The sequence below is a fragment of the Podarcis filfolensis genome (genome assembly GCF_964270895.1).
Source record: "Podarcis filfolensis genome assembly, chromosome: 3".
In the NCBI taxonomy this organism is placed as follows: Eukaryota; Metazoa; Chordata; class Lepidosauria; order Squamata; family Lacertidae; genus Podarcis; species Podarcis filfolensis.
This window is the reverse complement of record NC_139606.1, coordinates 54008919-54027378: the sequence shown is the minus strand read 5'-3', so window position 1 is coordinate 54027378 and position 18460 is coordinate 54008919. Positions and strand designations below refer to the sequence as shown.

At 42.3% G+C, this 18460-nt stretch overlaps 1 protein-coding gene across 2 annotated transcripts in view; it reads right to left on the bottom strand.

Annotated features, from left to right (window-relative positions):
* Positions 1-8639, bottom strand: part of NT5DC1 (5'-nucleotidase domain containing 1) — a 145532-nt gene extending 136893 nt beyond the window's left edge. Inside the window, exons 1-7 of one of the 2 annotated variants that reach the window (XM_083608517.1) lie at positions 7937-8630; positions 5637-5728; positions 4654-4725; positions 3731-3837; positions 3230-3309; positions 1666-1746; positions 13-94 (exon numbers count right to left, since the gene is read on the bottom strand). In XM_083608517.1, coding sequence (XP_083464643.1) covers positions 13-94; positions 1666-1746; positions 3230-3309; positions 3731-3837; positions 4654-4725; positions 5637-5728; positions 7937-8206 — 784 coding nt within the window. In that variant the 5' untranslated portion in view covers positions 8207-8630. Of the gene's footprint in view, positions 1-12; positions 95-1665; positions 1747-3229; positions 3310-3730; positions 3838-4653; positions 4726-5636; positions 5729-7936 lie in introns of both variants that reach the window. The other variant, XM_083608518.1, reaches the window with a different exon arrangement.
* Between the last annotated feature and the right edge of the window lie 9821 nt (positions 8640-18460).

Genomic DNA, 18460 nt, shown 5'->3' with positions numbered 1-18460 from the left:
GAATTTGCTTACCTTTAAAAGCTGAAGTCTTATAATTATGCTGTATGGCAGCAACCATATCCTTCCAAAAGTCATATTTTCGCCTAGGACTATGCTGTAAGCAAGAAAAAAACACCAAGAAATCCTTTGAGCTTCCTCAACTAAAAGTCACTCCAAATTTTAACAGAACAATCACTGTGAGTTTCATAAATTAGTGATTTCAAAGGGAACCTGCAGCAACAGCAAAAATGTAGCTTGACGAGCTCATGTTCAAAGGCCAGGCAGCAATGCTCTCTTCTATGATTTTTTTGTTTCATTCCCCCACTCCTGGTTGAGTTACAATACCTCCAAAGCAAATGGCTGTACTTTGCCTCAGGGCCTCTGAACTTTGGAAATTCTTGCCACAAGGAAAACATGGTGGCAAATAATTTAGTAATTTCCAAAGATGGATGAGACACCAGCAGAACATTATTTCTGTAACTGCCAGCTGATTATTCCAAACTTTGCCTCCATCTGAGGTGAAATTTTTGAGAACCACTTGTATAGTCTATTCTGTCACCTCATTCTACTGTGTGTGTATAGTCCATGCCTGGGAAAGGGAAATGGATGGGGATTTAGATAGGAGTTACAACACAGCCCAGGTTTTAACTCACACTGAAAGGCAACGTCTTTTTTCCTTATCTGTTAACAACCTATCATGAATAAAAATGCAATAATTAATCTTGCGATACTGAAATATACAGATCATTCTGCATCACTTACTGTGTTGCTATTTTGGGTGGGTGGGGGGAATCTTCTACCACAAAATCTGAAACTAAACTGGCAGACTGATGTTATTTACAAAACAGATTAATCACAGGCATCACAGGGGCATGAAAGTGTTTCGGTTTCTGCTCTTCATTTTAACAAATCTGTCTCTTTGCAGTTCAGCTGTTGTAGTAAATTGTTCTCCTTAGTGACATGCCTAAAATTACTTAAAAGCTTTGCTATACAGAAGTGCTTCAACATGGGCCTGCGGAGGCAGCAAACTTTGCATGCAAACCAAAAGTAATACAAACACATTTCTAAACACAGAAGTGGAGTTACAGGTACAAGGCTTGGAGTGCTTAGTAAACAAACAAACAAACAAACAAAAACATCCCTGTCCGCATTTGCCCCAAACACCAGGAACCAGGTCAAATCCAGGCTGAGGTTCCCTCTCCCCATGACCCTTGCATGTAAAAGAGAGACAACACCGTTTTTCCACTTCTTAGGCCTACTTTTTCCACCCCAGCTTTCAAAGCACAGGACGTGCCCTTTCACTGAGCAGAGTGACGGATGCGAGGGACAGATGCAGGGGGTTGGGGCACCCAGTACTGGCTCCAATTTGGGGGGGAGGATCCCTTAGGCAAGGTGCCCTCAGTGGTCCCCCTTTCTCTGTAGGCCTCCCTCCTCCTCTCCAAAGAACTGCTGCCTGTTCACTTGCCCTATCCTTCTGGGCCCAATCTGCACTGTTTCTTTTGTATTGTATTTCTTCTTGTATTGTCAAGATTCAACTGCAAGTTCTCTCAGCTTCAGTACAAGGAATAGGTGTCTCTGTGCAGTACCTTATCCTTCACTTCAGGCAGCAATATGGGTCACCCCCCGAAAAAACTACTGGCTTCTAATCAGTGCTATTTTTCTAGAAAAAGAGGTGCTGGAACTCACCATGAACATCTCCCTTGTTCTCTTAGAATGGCAATGGCATCCACCTGAGAGGTGCCGGAATGGAGTTCTGGTGAGTTCTGGCTGAAAAAAGCCCTCCACAGTCACTTACAGACTCGTTGTTAAAACCGTGTCTATGGAAGACAATCTTACTCGGCTACGAGTGATCACCAAAGAAACGAAATAATCAGGAGTGGCCAATATTGGGGTTAATACGATCATTACTTACTATTATTATTCTTATTCTTATTCTTATTCTTATTCTTATTATTATTATATTACCACCACTGCTACTTTTGCCAATGTAAGGAGGTGTGTCCTCTGAATATTATGAAAGCTATACAATGAGGTCCTTCTTTTTGTGTCCCTTCCATGGGAGATCTGGAGGGTGGCAACAGGAAAACAGGCTCTTCCAGTGGTGAATAAAATATATAAAGAGGGTGTCAAGTATGCCTCCCTGGGAAGGGAAGAGCATTCCCCAGGAAGGCACATCTGGCACCATCTTTATTTGTAGGCACCAGGTAAAGACCCTCCTCTTTGCCCAGGCTTTTGGCCTTTAATTTGAAGGGTTTGGGGCAATTGTGGCCTCTTTCAGCTGGGCAGGATCTATAAAACTCATATTTTATCCTTGTGGATTTTGCTTTTAGGCTTTTATTGGTTGTATTTGCTTTAACTGATTCTAACGTAACTCGCTTTGGTTCACTTCTGTGATGAAAGGAACTGACAAATGTAATTAATAATTACAATGCCAGATGCACCTCTGTGGGGAGGAAATTCACCCGCTTAGGGGTTGCCATAGAGAATAGCCTCTCCTAGGCCGCAAACCCCTAAAGTTACAAACTTGGGCGAGTTCTGTCAGCGTGTTTGCACATGGGGTGAGAGAGGTTCTTGTGGTTTGCCTATGCCCTTCAGTAAAACAAAGGAGAGTAACCACAATGTACATTGCAGATAATGAAAAGCAGTATGCCTGTTCAATCTGTAAAGCTTTTAGAACAGATCAACCTAGCCTCAAGACTCAGGACTGAAAACCAAAAGATTCATTTGTCATCCATCAGAGAAAACAGGTGTGAATTTGGAATGCATGTAGGAGGATGGTATTTAAGGGTTTATACAATTCACCATCTGGAAGCAGTGCTGTCTGTCATAGGTAAGGGGCAGGGCAGAGCAGGGGGAGTGGGTGCTTCATCAGAACCGCGACAGGGGAGGAAGATGGTTTCATTTCCCACCCCCAGCTTCTGCAATCCCAATCTCTAAGGCTGCTATTTGCATTTTAAATATGTGCATGTTGAACATCATGTCTAATTTAGCCCCAAGACCACTACTTGGTCATCTGCAGAAGTGACTCCTATGACTGCCATGGTCCAACTTATTCATTGCAATGGAACAGGTATATAAAATCCCATCACAGAAATTAAGTTCCTCTTGCAGCATAATTGTTAAGCAAGCCCATTACATAATACCTAAGCAAGGTGAGGAACAGAAAAAGGAGGAACACAAGGGAGAAAAAGCTCTCGTTTAAGTTAACCTAGTCTACAGCCCAGTGAAAAAACCCACTGTTAACACTTACTTTGTTTAAACCATCAATAATCCGCGCACAAAGAAGTGCCCCAGGCAGATCAAAGTAATTGTCATAGGCATAATATTTAGCTGCAGAGAAAAATAAAAGAATTTTATTTGTGTATTGTTTATTAAGAGGATTTTAAACCCACCCTTCATCCAGTGGTTCCAAGGCAGTTTGCAGTATTATTTAAAACAGCAACAATAGTCCAGCAAAATAACAGCAAGCAAAATAATATATAATTAAAATTTCTGACATAAAACACATGAAAGCTGCCCCCTCACACCTTCTTTCAATGTTGAAGACGAAAGAAGGCAGAGCCAGGCAAGAGGCCACAACATTGGGGATGCTGCCAGTGGAGAAGCCCTGCTACCCTTTAATCGTATGGATTCCTTCCATGTGAAAGAAACACAGAATGGTGGCTAAAGATACCAAGAAATCCAGCCACAGATTCCTTCGTATATGTGCATACATTAGCCAGTGAGGCCCAACCATATATTTCTCTGGTACCTGAACGAGAAACCATTCCACTCATTGTCTTGAAGTGTTTCCATTCCTTCCTTCCATATGTATCTAAGATCTCTTCAGAGGTCATGCATTTTGTGCCATGGCTTGCCCTGTTTAACACATATATGTACCAAGAATTAAAGGCATGGAGTGATACCCAACATTAATTTTACTGAGAGCAGACCCACTGAATTCACTGGACTTCAACAACTCAGAAGTTCACTGATATCAATAGGTCTACTCTGAGTATGACTTAGTGGAACATCATTGCAGGAATTGTATGAAATATTTCTTCTTCTTCTGTCCAAACAGGAGATTCTAAAAAATCTGCAATGAGATCTAGTAGTCACTAGCAGATTTATAATTTTTGGACTCAAATTTGGCAATATATGTAGACATTATAACACCAAATCTGAGTCACAAAATTAAGTTCTTTAGACATTTTTATTGCTCTTGTCTAATCTTTGGATTTCATTGGACCTGGATTAGACAGGCAGATCATTCCATTTGTCAGTTCCTGTCAAAAATTGCTAATGTTTTTAGAGGCTTGACAAAAGAAGAGGGAAGGGGAGGAAAAGCTGAAAATCTAGGTAATGAATTCTTCCTCTGGTGTAAATAATAAATAGTATAGTTTTATTTTACACATTGCTTTCAACTTCAATAATTTTGTTATCTGACAACATTAAAGAATTAATTAACTTTTATCTGTATTTTGATTGGATTTTTACTTAACTAACTGGAAGAGTTACTTTGCTACATTCCTCTGACAGGTGAAGACTATTGGAAGCAAGTGTAGGATTTAGATGAGTAAAAGCAATTCATATTGTAGAATTATTATGATCAGTTCACAGAATAGTATGATGGTGCTTTGAAAACAGATTCCTCCCCACCCCACATTTTTATTTTTATAAAATAAAATATATTACCTCAAAACAGTTCCATCCTCTGCAAGTTTAAGGAAGTTGCCATCTTCCATATCCAACACCAAGCCTTTAAAGCTACATTTGTTTCACCGATAAGGTACAGGTGGGGAGCAGAGTAAGAAAGATGATACATTTAAGCTTGTATACATTTAACCTTATATTCCAAATATATACATGTGATACCGAGTACAGTCAGTGGACTTAATAAACTTATGGCAGTAAGAGATACTCAGGGCAATGGAGGGAGATGGGTAGAAAAGTTGGAGAATTTGGTCAGAAATGGAGCATAAACTGCCACAATCCACATGTTCATAAGTCAGGAACTGTTCAAGGTTTTTTGTTTTGTAGTCCGCAAACATGTAAACAATTGCATTATTTTCTACATTGTTTTTGGCTTCCATCAAAATGCACTGAAATTGGCAAAGTAATTAATTACATGCTGAAGTATGGGCAAATCTATCATCATTCCAAACAACCTAAGAGAAATTGGGTATGTTGAAAAGACTTCTTGCCAGGCCAGGACCCAGGGCAGGGGTGGGGCCCTCTGGGCATCGTTGGACTCTTATAAACCCCAACCAGCATTGCCAATGATTGAATATGATGGGTTCTCCAGATGCTGATCTACGGGTTCCCCAATACTTCTCTGGAGGCTGCATAGCCATTTGTGAGAGGAGTCTAGAAGAAAGATTGCCTTTTTGATTGTCGTTAGGCAGTGGCTGAAGGAAAAATAAAGCCATCCAGCTCAATTTTCTAGATGAGAGATTATGGATTCCACGGTGTCACTGAACAAAAGAACCACAGAACCAAGTGGTGAGGATGAGTACCTGAGCAGCAGGAAGTAGGGTTGAGCCAAACAGGACATACATCCAGGAAAATATTCTAAGTAACCCTTAAAGATATGTATGGGTGTGTGCTTTTAATGCATGCAATTAATGAGCTGACGAGAAGTCTGGAAATAGTTATCATTTTTAAACAGAATCACTTACCAGAAATCCCAGCTTTCATGGGATACGTTCAGCAGTTCTTTATCATAACCTTTCTCTTTTACCATGTACTGAGCAAAACTATCATATATAAGCTGCAAATTAAGAGAGAAAGGAAGATGTAACGCTACATAAAATTAAATACACTGAGACACTCCAAGATTCCGTCACTTCACACTTTAAAGTTTACCTTATTAGCTGCAGAAGAATGTTCTGCACATAAAACGGCTAACATTTAGATTAATTCTTAACACTCACATTTCTTTACCCTCAAGGTGACATTTTGAGAATGAAGGGGGAAATGTTCTGAAATGTAATCCAGCCTCACCTCAATGTTTTTTCCCCTCCTTATGTTTTGTCTCATAGTTACTTCTTTAATGTGAGCAATGCACCCATAGAAAACTACAGTGGTACCTCGGGTTAAGTACTTAATTCGTTCCGGAGGTCCGTTCTTAACCTGAAACTGTTCTTAACGTGAAGCACCACTTTAGCTAATGGGGCTTCCTGCTGCCGCCGCGCCGCCAGAGCACGATTTCTGTTCTCATCCTGAAGCAAAGTTCTTAACCTGAAGCACTATTTCTGGCTTAGTGGAGTGTGTAACCTGAAGCGTGTGTAACCTGAAGCGTATCTAACCCAAGGTACCACTGTAGTTGAACTAGGTGCATGGAAAGAGCTTGAGATGGTCTTGTTTACATGGTTTGTACCTTGGCAAACTCTTAGAAAAGTGAGATGCAAAAATTTTCAGTAAATATTGCAACTTGTGTTTGAACAATAAACGTGCAGTCTCTCTGTCACTAATGTGCACTCTTTCTCCTCCATTGGGAATAATCCTGTTGAGAAAGCCTGCCCTAGGAATTTAGAAGTGTGAGGGTAGGGTTCTCTGTCTTCAAACTTTACTTCTCAGGACTCTTCTGGAAGAAGCTATTAAACTGGCATAAAACCAGTTACAATTTCGTAAATTAAAGATGCCCATAGATTTTACACCAGGATAAAAGTTGAAGGTGAAGTTTTTCTCTGGTTGTATAAAAAATACTAGATCTCATGCTTGTTGTAATTGTGCTGGACCCATGAGGAGAAACCAGAGTTCTTCCCACACTAACTTTTATCACAGGTGCTCTATTATCATATGTGCTCTTGAATACCTGCCATTCAAATGAGTTGCACTTCCACAACGGAAATTCCCAGGGGAGAGTTTCAAACCTTCATATAAATACTTGAGGATAAGGGGACAGAGGGGAGGAACAGACATTTGAAGATTGAGGTGTGTGGTATAGTGGTTAGAGTAATGGACTAGGACTTCGAAGTTCAAATCCCCACTCATTCACTAGGTGATCCTGATCTCTGCCTAACCTACCTGACAGGATGTAGTGGGGGGGAACCATGTAGGCCACCTTGAGCAAGGAGGGACATAAAAATAGTAATAATAATGGATAGCAAGCACAGTAGGGAGGAGGTTCAGCTTTGTCTGCAGCTTTGTAAATTACCTTGTTTTTTTAAACAAAAACAAAAACCAATGTGTTTTCCCCAAGCAAGACACAAATATATTTCCTTGCACTGGTTATATTATGATTAATGTTTCAGTCTGTTCTGTAACCAACTTTAAGGGCTTTGCCATGCATATTTTCAAAGCGTGGTGCATACATTTCTTACATGAATAAAACTTGGAAACACAGAAATGTAAGGCACCCGACATATTCTGCCTCAGGGACATGGGCTGGAAGAAACACAAGGGCGAGTTGCTGGTACGTAATTCCCCCCGCTGGATCCGGGCATCTGTAGCCCAGCATCCTGCACTGACAGCGGCCAGCCAGATGCCTATGTGAAGCAGCTCCCGAGCCCTCTCCCCACCCAACGCTTGCCTACTCGGGAGTAAGCTCCACGGAGCCCCGTGGCCCTTCCTTCCGAGTAATTATGAGCAGCACTGCGCGCGTCTGCTCGGAAGGAGGCTCCACTGACTCCAAGAGGCTGACTCTGCCCCGGGCAGCGAGCAGAAATGCAGCGCCAAAGGACTCCAGGGGGCGGGAGTTTCCTTGCTTCGCCAGCAGGCCCGCCAGAAGGGCCGCAGACCGAGGAGGCCCGCCAAAACCACGCCGCCGCCTCAGCCAAAGAGTCCCCTCCCCGAGACGCCCGCCTCGCCTCCTCCGCCCGCGTCGCAGCGCCGCTCTCGGCCGGCGGTGGCGAAGCGCCCGGCCGAGGCTGCGACGAGGGCGGAGGGAGCGGCGGCGCAGCGGGCGAAGAGCGGACGCCGCTCGGGCTGCCCCGGCGCTCGCCTCGCCGTCTCCCCTCGGCTGCCCCTCACTCACCCGGGCGCTCTCGACCAGGTGGTAGCGGCACAGCGTGTGGTCCAGGTCGAAGCCGATCACTTCGCAGGCGGCCAGGGAGAAGGAGGGCCGCGCCATGGCGGGGGCGGAGGAGGAGGCGCACGAGAAGCACGAGGAGAAGCAGCAGCCTCCGCCGCCGCCGCCGCGTCTGCCCTCCACTGCTCCGGGAAGAGAAGCCGCCCGCCGCGCTCCTCCGGCCGCGCCTTCCTGCGGGAACCGAGCCGACTCACGCTGCCGGGGCTCCGGGGGCATCCCGCCGCTTCCGCCCGCCTCCCTGCCCCTTCCTTGGCGCGGCTCCGGCCGGGCCACCTGCACGCTGCGCCTGTGCCTGACCCTGGACGATCGGGCAGCGAAGTCGGTCCTTTCCTTTTTCTTTAAAAAAGCGAAAACATGTTTTTTCGTCTTGGACCTTTAAGAGGACTTGGCACGGAACACTTGGGCAACGAAAGGCAGGGCTTCTTCTGAAACGAGGACGCTGAACTTTCGGCGCTCATTTCTGCACCTTCCGCAGATCTGTCATTACACGCTTTCTGTCAAAGCTTTCGCAGCCCGGTGGTTTGTTGCCTATAAGCAGTGCCGGATTTACGTATAAGCTAAACAAGCTATAGCTTAGGGCCCCACTGTCTTGGGGGCCACCAAAAAAATTAAAGGGGGAAAACGATGTACATTTCCAAAATATAAGATAAAAAACAAATAAAATAAAACCTACATACAGTAACACAGTCTCCCCGCTATCAAAATTGTAAACCCAAGACTTCATGCAAGGACAGGGCACCGGTAACTGAGGCCCAGCAGCTATTAGACTCAGGGCTAGCCAGTGGGGCCCAATTTGAAGCAGTGGGGCGCAACTTGAAATTTTTTTTCCCGTAGGGCTCCAGTTCACAGTCAAAGTCTGCAAAATCTTATAAATAAAATCCATCTAGATTGCCCTGGTGCAGGAGCCCCCTTAGGAGCGGCCTGCAGGGTCCAATTTTGCCCAATTTCTCCAGTTGCCTTAAAGTCAGCCCTGATGAGACTGTGCACCTTCTAGGTCCCTGGTGTCACTATTCAGAGTACAGACTCAAGGACTTGTTATGGAAATCAAGGGGGGCACTTATTAGAAATCAATTTTGTCACCTCTTCCCTCCCAAACTCCGAGGACGATGAGCCCAGCCACCTTTTATTCACAGTCGCATAAGCACTACTCTACAGCATGGCCATAAACACGTACGTTCAACTGCTGAAATATACACCCAATATGTAGCAATGGAGATTTATGTTACTGCTTTATGAATGAACACTGTGTTTTATGAATGGATTCTGTATTTTGTGAATTACCGAAGAGCCACCAATAGGGAACTCTAGAATCTGACAGCTAACCAATTGGATACTACCAAACAGCGACCCCTATTGCTGAAAGCAGGTAACCGGCAGGGAATGCTTCAGCTCAGCCTTTGCACTGTTGACTGAACACCCCCTGCTGTGCAGATAACGGAGAAAGCTCATAAATTGTATCCCTTCTGGCATCCTGGCCAACTCTATTACACTGGTGTAAACCCTGGTGCACCAGAAGCACAGAATAGCAGCAAATAAAATCCGCTCATACGTCAGCAACTGATAAGACTTGTCAAACAGTTCTTTCAAAGTCTTCCTAAATTATAAAGCTCCAAAATACAGGCCAAAAGAGAGCAGGTCTGGGAAGAGTGAGGCATACAATGGGCACCACCAGTGAAAAGCCCCTGCTCCTGTCATTTGTACCTCCTGCCCTGTCATTTGATAGAGTGCTCCCTTGCCCTCCTTGACATGGAATGCTCTCTATTGGAGTCTCCAGGTCCAGTACAAAGACCATAAGAAGGGAAAGCAGGGACCTTGAAGTTTCCAAAAGCTGTTAAGCAAGCAAGCAAGCACACAGGTCACCTTTATCACAATCAGGACCCCTATGTCCTGGCCAGGCCTGCACCCAATCTTGTTTTTGTACAATCTTGTTTGTCCTCAATAACCAAAATTATATTATCAACATATACAAGCAGAAAAGTTGTTTTCCTTCATTTGCAAGGAATCATACAAAACATAGTGGCACTAATAAAGAAAAGTTCCAGGGTGGCAACAGAAAACAAACTAAAAATGCTTTTGCAGTTCATCAAAACTATCCAGCAATATCAAGTTATAGGAAAACTGGTGCTATTAACAGTAATCCTTGTAGTTGGTTAATTGGTTTGGCAACTTCCATGCACATGACGTGTGATGCTAATTATTTTCCCCAAGAGTTAAATGATAACTAATCAGACGCAGCTACAGGAGAGCTATGAGATTCAGGTGAGGGTCTGATGCCTTGTCAATCCCAGCAGGTATATAAGAGGACAACCTGGCCTGCCGAGGTTGAGGTTGCATGGACATACCAGCTGGAGCATCCAGCATGTCCTCCCACTGGCCCAAACAGTTCCACCCTTGGCACCGTCTTGCCCCACCCCTGCCCCATACTAGTAAGCTGCAGTGATGTCACTGTTGCAGAGGCGTGGCATCGCACCACCTCAGTGGCCACTCCTGTGGAAAAAGGAGTTATATTATCAATTATGTCTTTATTACCTGCAGTCAGTGCTTTTTTTCTTTTAAAAAATGTTTAGGGGTACTCTCATTTTCCTACTCATATCGAAATACTACCCCTCAATGAGGCCCAACTTAAATCACAAAATGGCTAGGGGTATCCATACCCCCAGAAAAGAGCACTGCCTGCAGTATTAGTGTTTTAATTTATTTTGTTTAATAAATTTAAATATTTAAATACAGTACTTTCCCCACTGCTGCTTACAAGATTTAAAAGCAATTGAAAAACAATATATAAATAACCTAATCACAGTAATTATGTGTCTTTGAATAGCAGTTGCTAGAGAGCATGAGAGAGTGCTTTTGTGCTCATTTCCTGTTTGCAGGCTTCCCGTAGACATACTGTTGGCCAGTGGAAATATAAAGCCTTTGGTCTGATCCAGCAGGGCTCCTCTTCACAATGTGACCAGAGGCTACAAATAACTGGCAACCTATACAGTTCAAACCATCATGGGCCAAACTTCCTGATGAAATGCTTGCGTGATCCCACATGCAATGTCCATTTTCTGTTATGTTCCATCCCCTCATCTTTGAATAGCTCTTGCAAGGGTGCAATAGTTCCAAATGGAGCTGTCCTTGAAGGTGATTCAGAAACTTCAGCAGGTTCAAAATGCAGCAGCCATATTACTGGCTGTGTTTGTTCAGGTCCACGGCCTGTTCATTTCCAGGCCCTTCCTCCCAAAGCAGCCCCTAGCAGCAGTGGCGTAGCGTGGGTTGTCAGCACCCGGGGCAAGGCAAGTAATTTGCGCCCCCTAACCCGTGGATTTGCGCCCCCTAACCCATGGATTTGCGCCCCCTAACCCATGGATTTGCCCTAACCCCCAGATGTTGCGCCCGGTGCGGCCGGCCCCCCCTGCACCCCCCACGCTACGCCACTGCCTAGCAGCATGCAAGTGGTAAAACAATACAACTGCAAAGTAAATAAATAAATATATTAAACATTTAAGGCTTTAAACAGCACCTAAAATTGGACTTGAAAGCAGGTAAGCAGCTAATATCTCTCTCAAAGTAGGTGTAATATACATAACTCTGGCTGTGTCAGAATTCTAGAAGCCAAATTCTGTGCTATCTGATGTTCCTAAGCCACCTATAAGGGCAGCCCCACATACAATGCAATGCAGTAATCAAACTGGCATATTAGGCCTGCACCACTGCCCTGATCAAATCCCCTCTCTCTCTGCAGCTGCTTTTTACAAAATTACATTGGGCTCTCCAGGCATGGAGCCTCACTCTGAAAGGTAGTTGACACTTGACTGAAATCTAGCTGAATCAGAACTGGAGATTTCCTAGCCTGTGGCTCACACTTTTAACCTTTAACCATGACAAGTTCTGCATGAAGTGGGATCAAAATATGCAACAATTAAGATAACAACCCAGAAAACAATGATAACACAATCAAATAAATGTTCCAGTAAAAAAACAGGCCAGAATATTTCCTTGTATAATAAAAAGAGCTTTCCTTTGTGGCATATAGGAAACTAAAAGCTAACAGCCCAGCCGTAAGATTTTCTGTTCCAGCATATAAGTGCTTAGGGTGGGCATAGTGATTTCCTTCCCAGCTGTCATCTCCCAGCCTACATGCACTTAGCTGACTAGTGCAACTGTTTAAAAATAGAGGACATTACTGTGATTTTCCATTGGGGACTAATGCTGTAGCTCATAGGCTACGCAGTAGTCTCCTTGATTTCTATGGCTGTTATTTATTTTTATGCATCTAATGCCAGGTATATTATTTCTCTCCCCTCCCCCTTGTTGGGTCAGGAGAGTGGTGCAGAAAGTTTCATTATTCAGCTATAGAATAAGAGGCATCCCATTCTTTAGATCTGTAGAATTAAGATGGCATAAAAATGTTTCAATGCACAGAAGTTTCCACAAAACATCAGGGGAGTAGAACTTAGCGGAGTACAGTGGTACCTCTAGTTACATACTTAATTCGTTCCGGAGGTCTGTTCTTAACCTGAAACTGTTCTTAACCTGAAGCACCACTTTAGCTAATGGGGCTGCCGCCGCACAATTTCTGTTCTCATCCTGAAGCAAAGTTCTTAACCTGAGGTACTATTTCTGGGTTAGCAGAGTCTGTAACCTGAAGCGTATGTAACCTGAAGTGTCTGTAACCTGAGGTACCACTGTATTAAAAATGACTTGATTTAGAACCAGTGGCCTTTTGATATGTATTATTGTCGTACATGGGAAGGCACTCAGTGCTACATTGAGCAAGGGCAGAAACAATGGTATTCACGTTCCAGATTCAAGCATAGCTATAGCTACTAATACTCTCATTTATTGGCCAGGCCTGCCTAGAAATGGGCAATGGTCTAATTGGCCTTATATGTATGGCTCTCCAGAAGATGTTTTCCATGTGAACATCTAGATTAGCATGCACTTCTAGATTTTCCTACCAAGTGTCCAGTTTCTCTGTGTTCTTCTGTCTTGTCTGGACTTCATGCAAGTTGATGGTCTCTGAGTTCCAACCCAATACCACTGGGATTCATTACTAGATGTCCATTTCTCAGTGAGGACACAATGGCAATGTACAGAACTAAGAAAGCACAGAAACAACATGACTATATTTGGGTATTACTGTATGTCCTGAATACAGGTATTTACCCAGGCATATGTTTTAGCAGACACACCATTTCTGTAGCCTCCAATTTGGGTGTTATAGATGTGCATATATGCCCATACACCCTATAGCAGGGGCACCAAGTATATAGTAGCCCTTGGAAATACATATGGGTTTGCAGTCTGATGTGCCAAGTTCCATGGGGCAGGGAATACCAAAGTTTGTGTTCTCTGAAAAAGTTGGCATTTTGATTCTGATATCATAGAATTGTAGAGTTGGAAAGGACCCTAAGTATAATCTAGTCCACCCCTTTCAATGCAGGAATATGCAGCTGTCCCATATGGGGATCAAACCTGCAACCTTGGCATTAATAGCACCAGCTCTAACCAACTGAACTATGCAGGCTGTTTCCTGCTAATTATTTTTCTTTACAAAATACTTTTTTTTGGTAAAATGTATACTTTAAGACGCAAATTAAATGCCCCCTCCCCCCAAAAAAATTTCATACAAAAACAACTGGCTTAAGATGCAATGCTTTGATTCAGGCAGATTTGATTCAGGCAGATTTAAGCAAATTGGTTTGATTTGCATGTGCAAATACAGTAGCTTAAGTGATTTGTAGTGCAGGCCATAATTCATTTAGCAAATGTGCATAGGTCTCCTGAATAACATTTTGTCTAAGTAAACCTAATATTAATGAGTACTTTGAGCTACACATACACGGATATTTCAAAAAGTAATAGCAATTTCCTACATGTAGCATGGGGAGGCATTTAGTTGTTACTTTCCAAAACACAATTGTAAAGCATGGTGCCAATTAATGTGCAAATAATAGGTGTTCTGTATTCCTAAAACCCAACTGTTCCGGCTATAGTCTGCGATTTAATTACCCAGTAAAAATAAATAATAAAATAGTAAAGAGAAAACATAAAATAATATTGCAGTCAAGGTCTTTCCTATGTTAAAATAACTCCTAATTTGTTTATGGAATTATTGTCCTTTACTTGGCTGAGAAACGCGTCTTTTACAGCTGTGTTTAATCATTACAATTATTTTGTGTAAGTAAACAAGGCCTAAGCTGATAGTAAGTTAAATGGAACAGGATTTAATGGAATTAGAGGTAGCAGCAGGCTTTTATCAGGGAAAATGGCACTAACAACAGAAAACGTTCTGTGTAAATGATGTACATCAATAGACTACAAGCTGTGCATTTAAAGCAACTTTAAAACGCTATTATTCCTAGAAGTTGGTATTCTTATAAAATGCTAACAGCAGGAGGCACAGTGCAGGGACACTGAGCAGTTGAACCATTAGCAGTTTAAACATTTCTGTACAATTGTTATCCTGTTAACCGCAGCAGTCAATTCGCATCCACACAGCACTTATGCTTAAGCGGAACCTACACATTTTCAACCTTGGCTTAAAAGTAATGATGAAAACCTATTAATAAACATGCACACATGAGGTCATATCAGGATTGGAGGACAAACTGTTTTGGTACTAACACTATCCTCCAGTGTCAACTCACTCCTTCTTGAGTTGTGAGCACACCTACCTGTCGCTCACAACTCCACATTCCCTAGATTGCTAAAACTATGCCTCCAGAATCATTTGCCAAGACAAATGGCCCTTCTTCCTGTCCTGCCTGTCTAAATTTCCTTCTCATTCAAATATGCTAAGTTACTGACCAAAGACCACACTGGGAATTGGTTGTAACTCAATGGCAGAGAACAGGTTTTGCATGCAAAGAGTTCCAGGTTCAACTGCCAGCAACTTCAGGTGCAACTGAGGAAAAAAAAACCTGTCTGAAATCCTGGGGAGCCACTCCTAGTTAAGTGTTGAAGATACTGAGATAGATGGACCAATGGTCTGACTTGGAAAAATTGCAGGATTCCACAGTACTTGACGTTTGCCACTGCTAAGTTAAACCAGCTTCTGCACCAATTTATATTAAGGAATTTAGCAGCAGCTATTGCTAGGCCAACCTCTTTCACAAACTGAGGCACCATTCCATGTGACTGACCCTGAATATGCTTCAAGAATTTGTGTTTCCTATGGTGCTGTCCTTGAAAATAATCAGAAACATCAACTGGATGGCAGGACACAACATATTTCTCTGGTCCTTTCCAGCTTTCACAGGCAACTATTTGTGAGCACAATTCAAAGTGTTGGTTGGTGCTTTTGAAGCCTTGATGCTTTTTTAAAGGACTGGGTACATTTAGAACCAGGGCTTTTTCAGAGGGAACTCACAGGAACTCAGTTCCAGAACCTCTCAGGTGGGTTCCAGACCTCAAGTAGGCAGCATTGCCATTCTAAGCAAAAGAGGGAGATGTTCATGGTGAGTTCCGGCACCACTTTTTCTAGGAAAAAAAAAGCACTGTTTAGACCATCTCCTCTCAATGCTCTGAACAACATTGGTGGCCCTGCTTTAGATTCCCCAACTGACTTAGGTGCATCAAGGACTGTCTAGTGGGGACCTCATTTTTGGCAGGTTTGGAGGCTGATGAGTACATTTCAGTGTCACTGTGCTGAGGGAGGTAAGTTCGTTAGTTTGTGGACTTTTTGTGCTGCCAGGTTTTTATAGATTGTATCCAACTAAGGCCCCATCTACACTTTATTTTAGTTTTACTTATTTTCAGTTTACTGAAATTTATTTTTAGCCACTTTGACTTTTATTTTGGAGAGAAAAGACATAGTCACATATCGTAGTGGTAATCCCACTGCTTATGAAAATGTCATTATGGATATGTGCAGAATTATTCAAGAAGTTCTATATGTTATTGTATACACCCTGTATTTACACTATACACAGTTTTGACACATTATTACCTTCTGAAAGCCAGACCTTTGGGGGAAGCAAGTGTGTGGCAAATGTTGCAAAACATTTGTGGAATTGCAGCCCATTTTAGCCTTACCACACTGTTCTTGAAAACTCCACCCAACCTATTGTTATTCTGTCTAATGCGTTCCTATGAATGGTCTGGGTTTGATTAAGAGAAAGATAAGTGAACAGCTTTTAGCGCTGGAAAAAAAAGTTAGAATTAGAGCTTCTTTTTTGCATTGGCAATCAAATAATTTGTATAAAGGAAGGGATATAAAATGTGTTTGCTCATTGGATCAGAGCTTACCATCCGTGTATATTGGCACTGGAACAGTCTCCTGAATATAGATTAAATCCTGGCATTTTATCAATGTATATTATTTTCAAGCAAACTGTATTGCTAGTGAGCACTGCCATTAATCTCAGTATATTTATTTACAGTACAAGCCCCAGAAAGGAGGGCTTATCATATTTGGTCATGATGTTAATAAGAGTACTAGAAATGAGTTCAAAGAGGCTAAGCAGGCAAGAACAAAACATGATACAGAGTTTCTTTAATTTGGAATGGGAGGGTGAATTGCTAGGAGTTGCTACTCCCTCATTACTGTGAAGAGAGCATTACCTTTAGTAACTAATGAGTGGCTGCATTTCTACCAATAATGTTCCTTGATGTCTGGAAAACTAATTCTTCTATCCGTGAAAAGTGGAACCCTTCAGCTAGCAATCAGGGCAGAGAAATTCAAGCTAATGCTCTCTGGAAATCTTATATAGGCTCAGACATTTTGCTGCCTGCTTCAAATATCCCTCCCCATGCTATGATTATATAATTTTTAATAAAGTAAAATACTGATAGATTGTACTTCAGACTGCCATTCATTCCACGAATCTCAGGATGGACACACACACACACACACACAAAACTGGACAACATTAAATTGCCGAAGGGCCATAAAGGTGTCAGCAGCAAAGTTGAAATTATATCCCTTCACAATTTTATCCCCAAACATAAGTTTCCCTCAAACTTGGCACCACTCAGGGAAGCAAATAACCTTAATTAATTTGCTGGGAGACTGTTCCTAGATGAGTTTTACACACAACATTAAAAAGCCTCTTTAAGCGTCATTCCTGTTATTTCTACAGTTTCTACAATATATGACTCCTGTTGATATAAGATAGGCCATGGATGAGCAATCTACTGTGATTAGCTAGCCCAGGGGATCCCAAACTATGGAATGTGGACTTCATTCCTGTGGCCTGCGGATTTGTGGTTGAAGGTGGGAGATGACATAGAATCATAGATCATAGAATTGACCCTGCAGTTGCTCTTCAACGTCTGCTCATGAAGCTATCATCTGTGCATGTGCAATGGCTGTCTCAAATGCACACACCTCAGCTTAACTGTGAAGTGGCATATGTTTTCCTTGTGGATTGAAGCTGGTTTGAGGGGAAATGCATCAAACGAGTTTCTCAAGAAACTGCAGGATAGCTCTGTATTGTGGGAGGGCAGTGGAGGCAGACTGTGTACGCATTACTGCATACTCTATGTTTATCTGAGAAATGTGACTAAATTACTATTGAGGATATTGCTTTGCTGTGGTGATTGGTTATGTATAAAATGCAGATAGACTGGGTGAACCACTCTATTTCCCTTCAGGGTTGCTAACCCAAGTCAGCAAATCACTGCTTGGTTCTTAAATTCAGAGTTAGATGACTAAAATGAAAACATAAGCCAATGCATCACCACTTAGCTGCAAGTACTGCTAAATAAATCAAGCAGTTAGGTCTGGATATTCTAGAATTTTGTGGACATTCCCCGTCCTCAAAAAATTAGATTTGTTTTCTTCAGATCTAAAGAATTTTATTATTTGTAACATGTATATCCCTCTTTTTCTTCATGGTGCTCTCGCACCATTTTATTCTTATAACAACGCTGTAGGAAGAAGAAGATGAACAAAGTATGACAGCATTTTATTATTTATTGCAGTATTTATTTAATATTATTGGTTCTGAGGTTGCAACACATATGGGCCCTTATTTTACTTATTAATTAAATTTATATCCCAACTTTCCTCCCAATGGAGCCCAGGGTGCCAACACCTAAAACAATACAATTATAAAAGCAAATTTTCAAACATCCAGAACAGTTAAAAAAATTAAGAATTAATTAAAAATTAAGAATGTCTGATAATTTCAAGGTGGCTGTGGATGGTATCTTCCACCCATTGCCACGTAATCAGGAATGTTTTAAATTTCTTCCTGAATGTTAAGAATGAGGGAGTTGGGGAAGGCATTCCTCAATGTGGCCTGGCCATCTGGGAAAGATTTCTGGATTCTTTGTGAATATGAAATAAAAAAGTGCAAATTCATTGTGCAATAAAATGATCATCAGATGAAGCACTGTCATCAAGGAGAGAGTGGTGTATGAGGGACAGCAACACACACACAGTGACCAAGACAGAAGGGAAAAAGAGCAAACCAGGAAGTGCATACAAAAAATAGTTTGTCCACAAGCAACTCAGCATATTAAAGCAACAAGGCA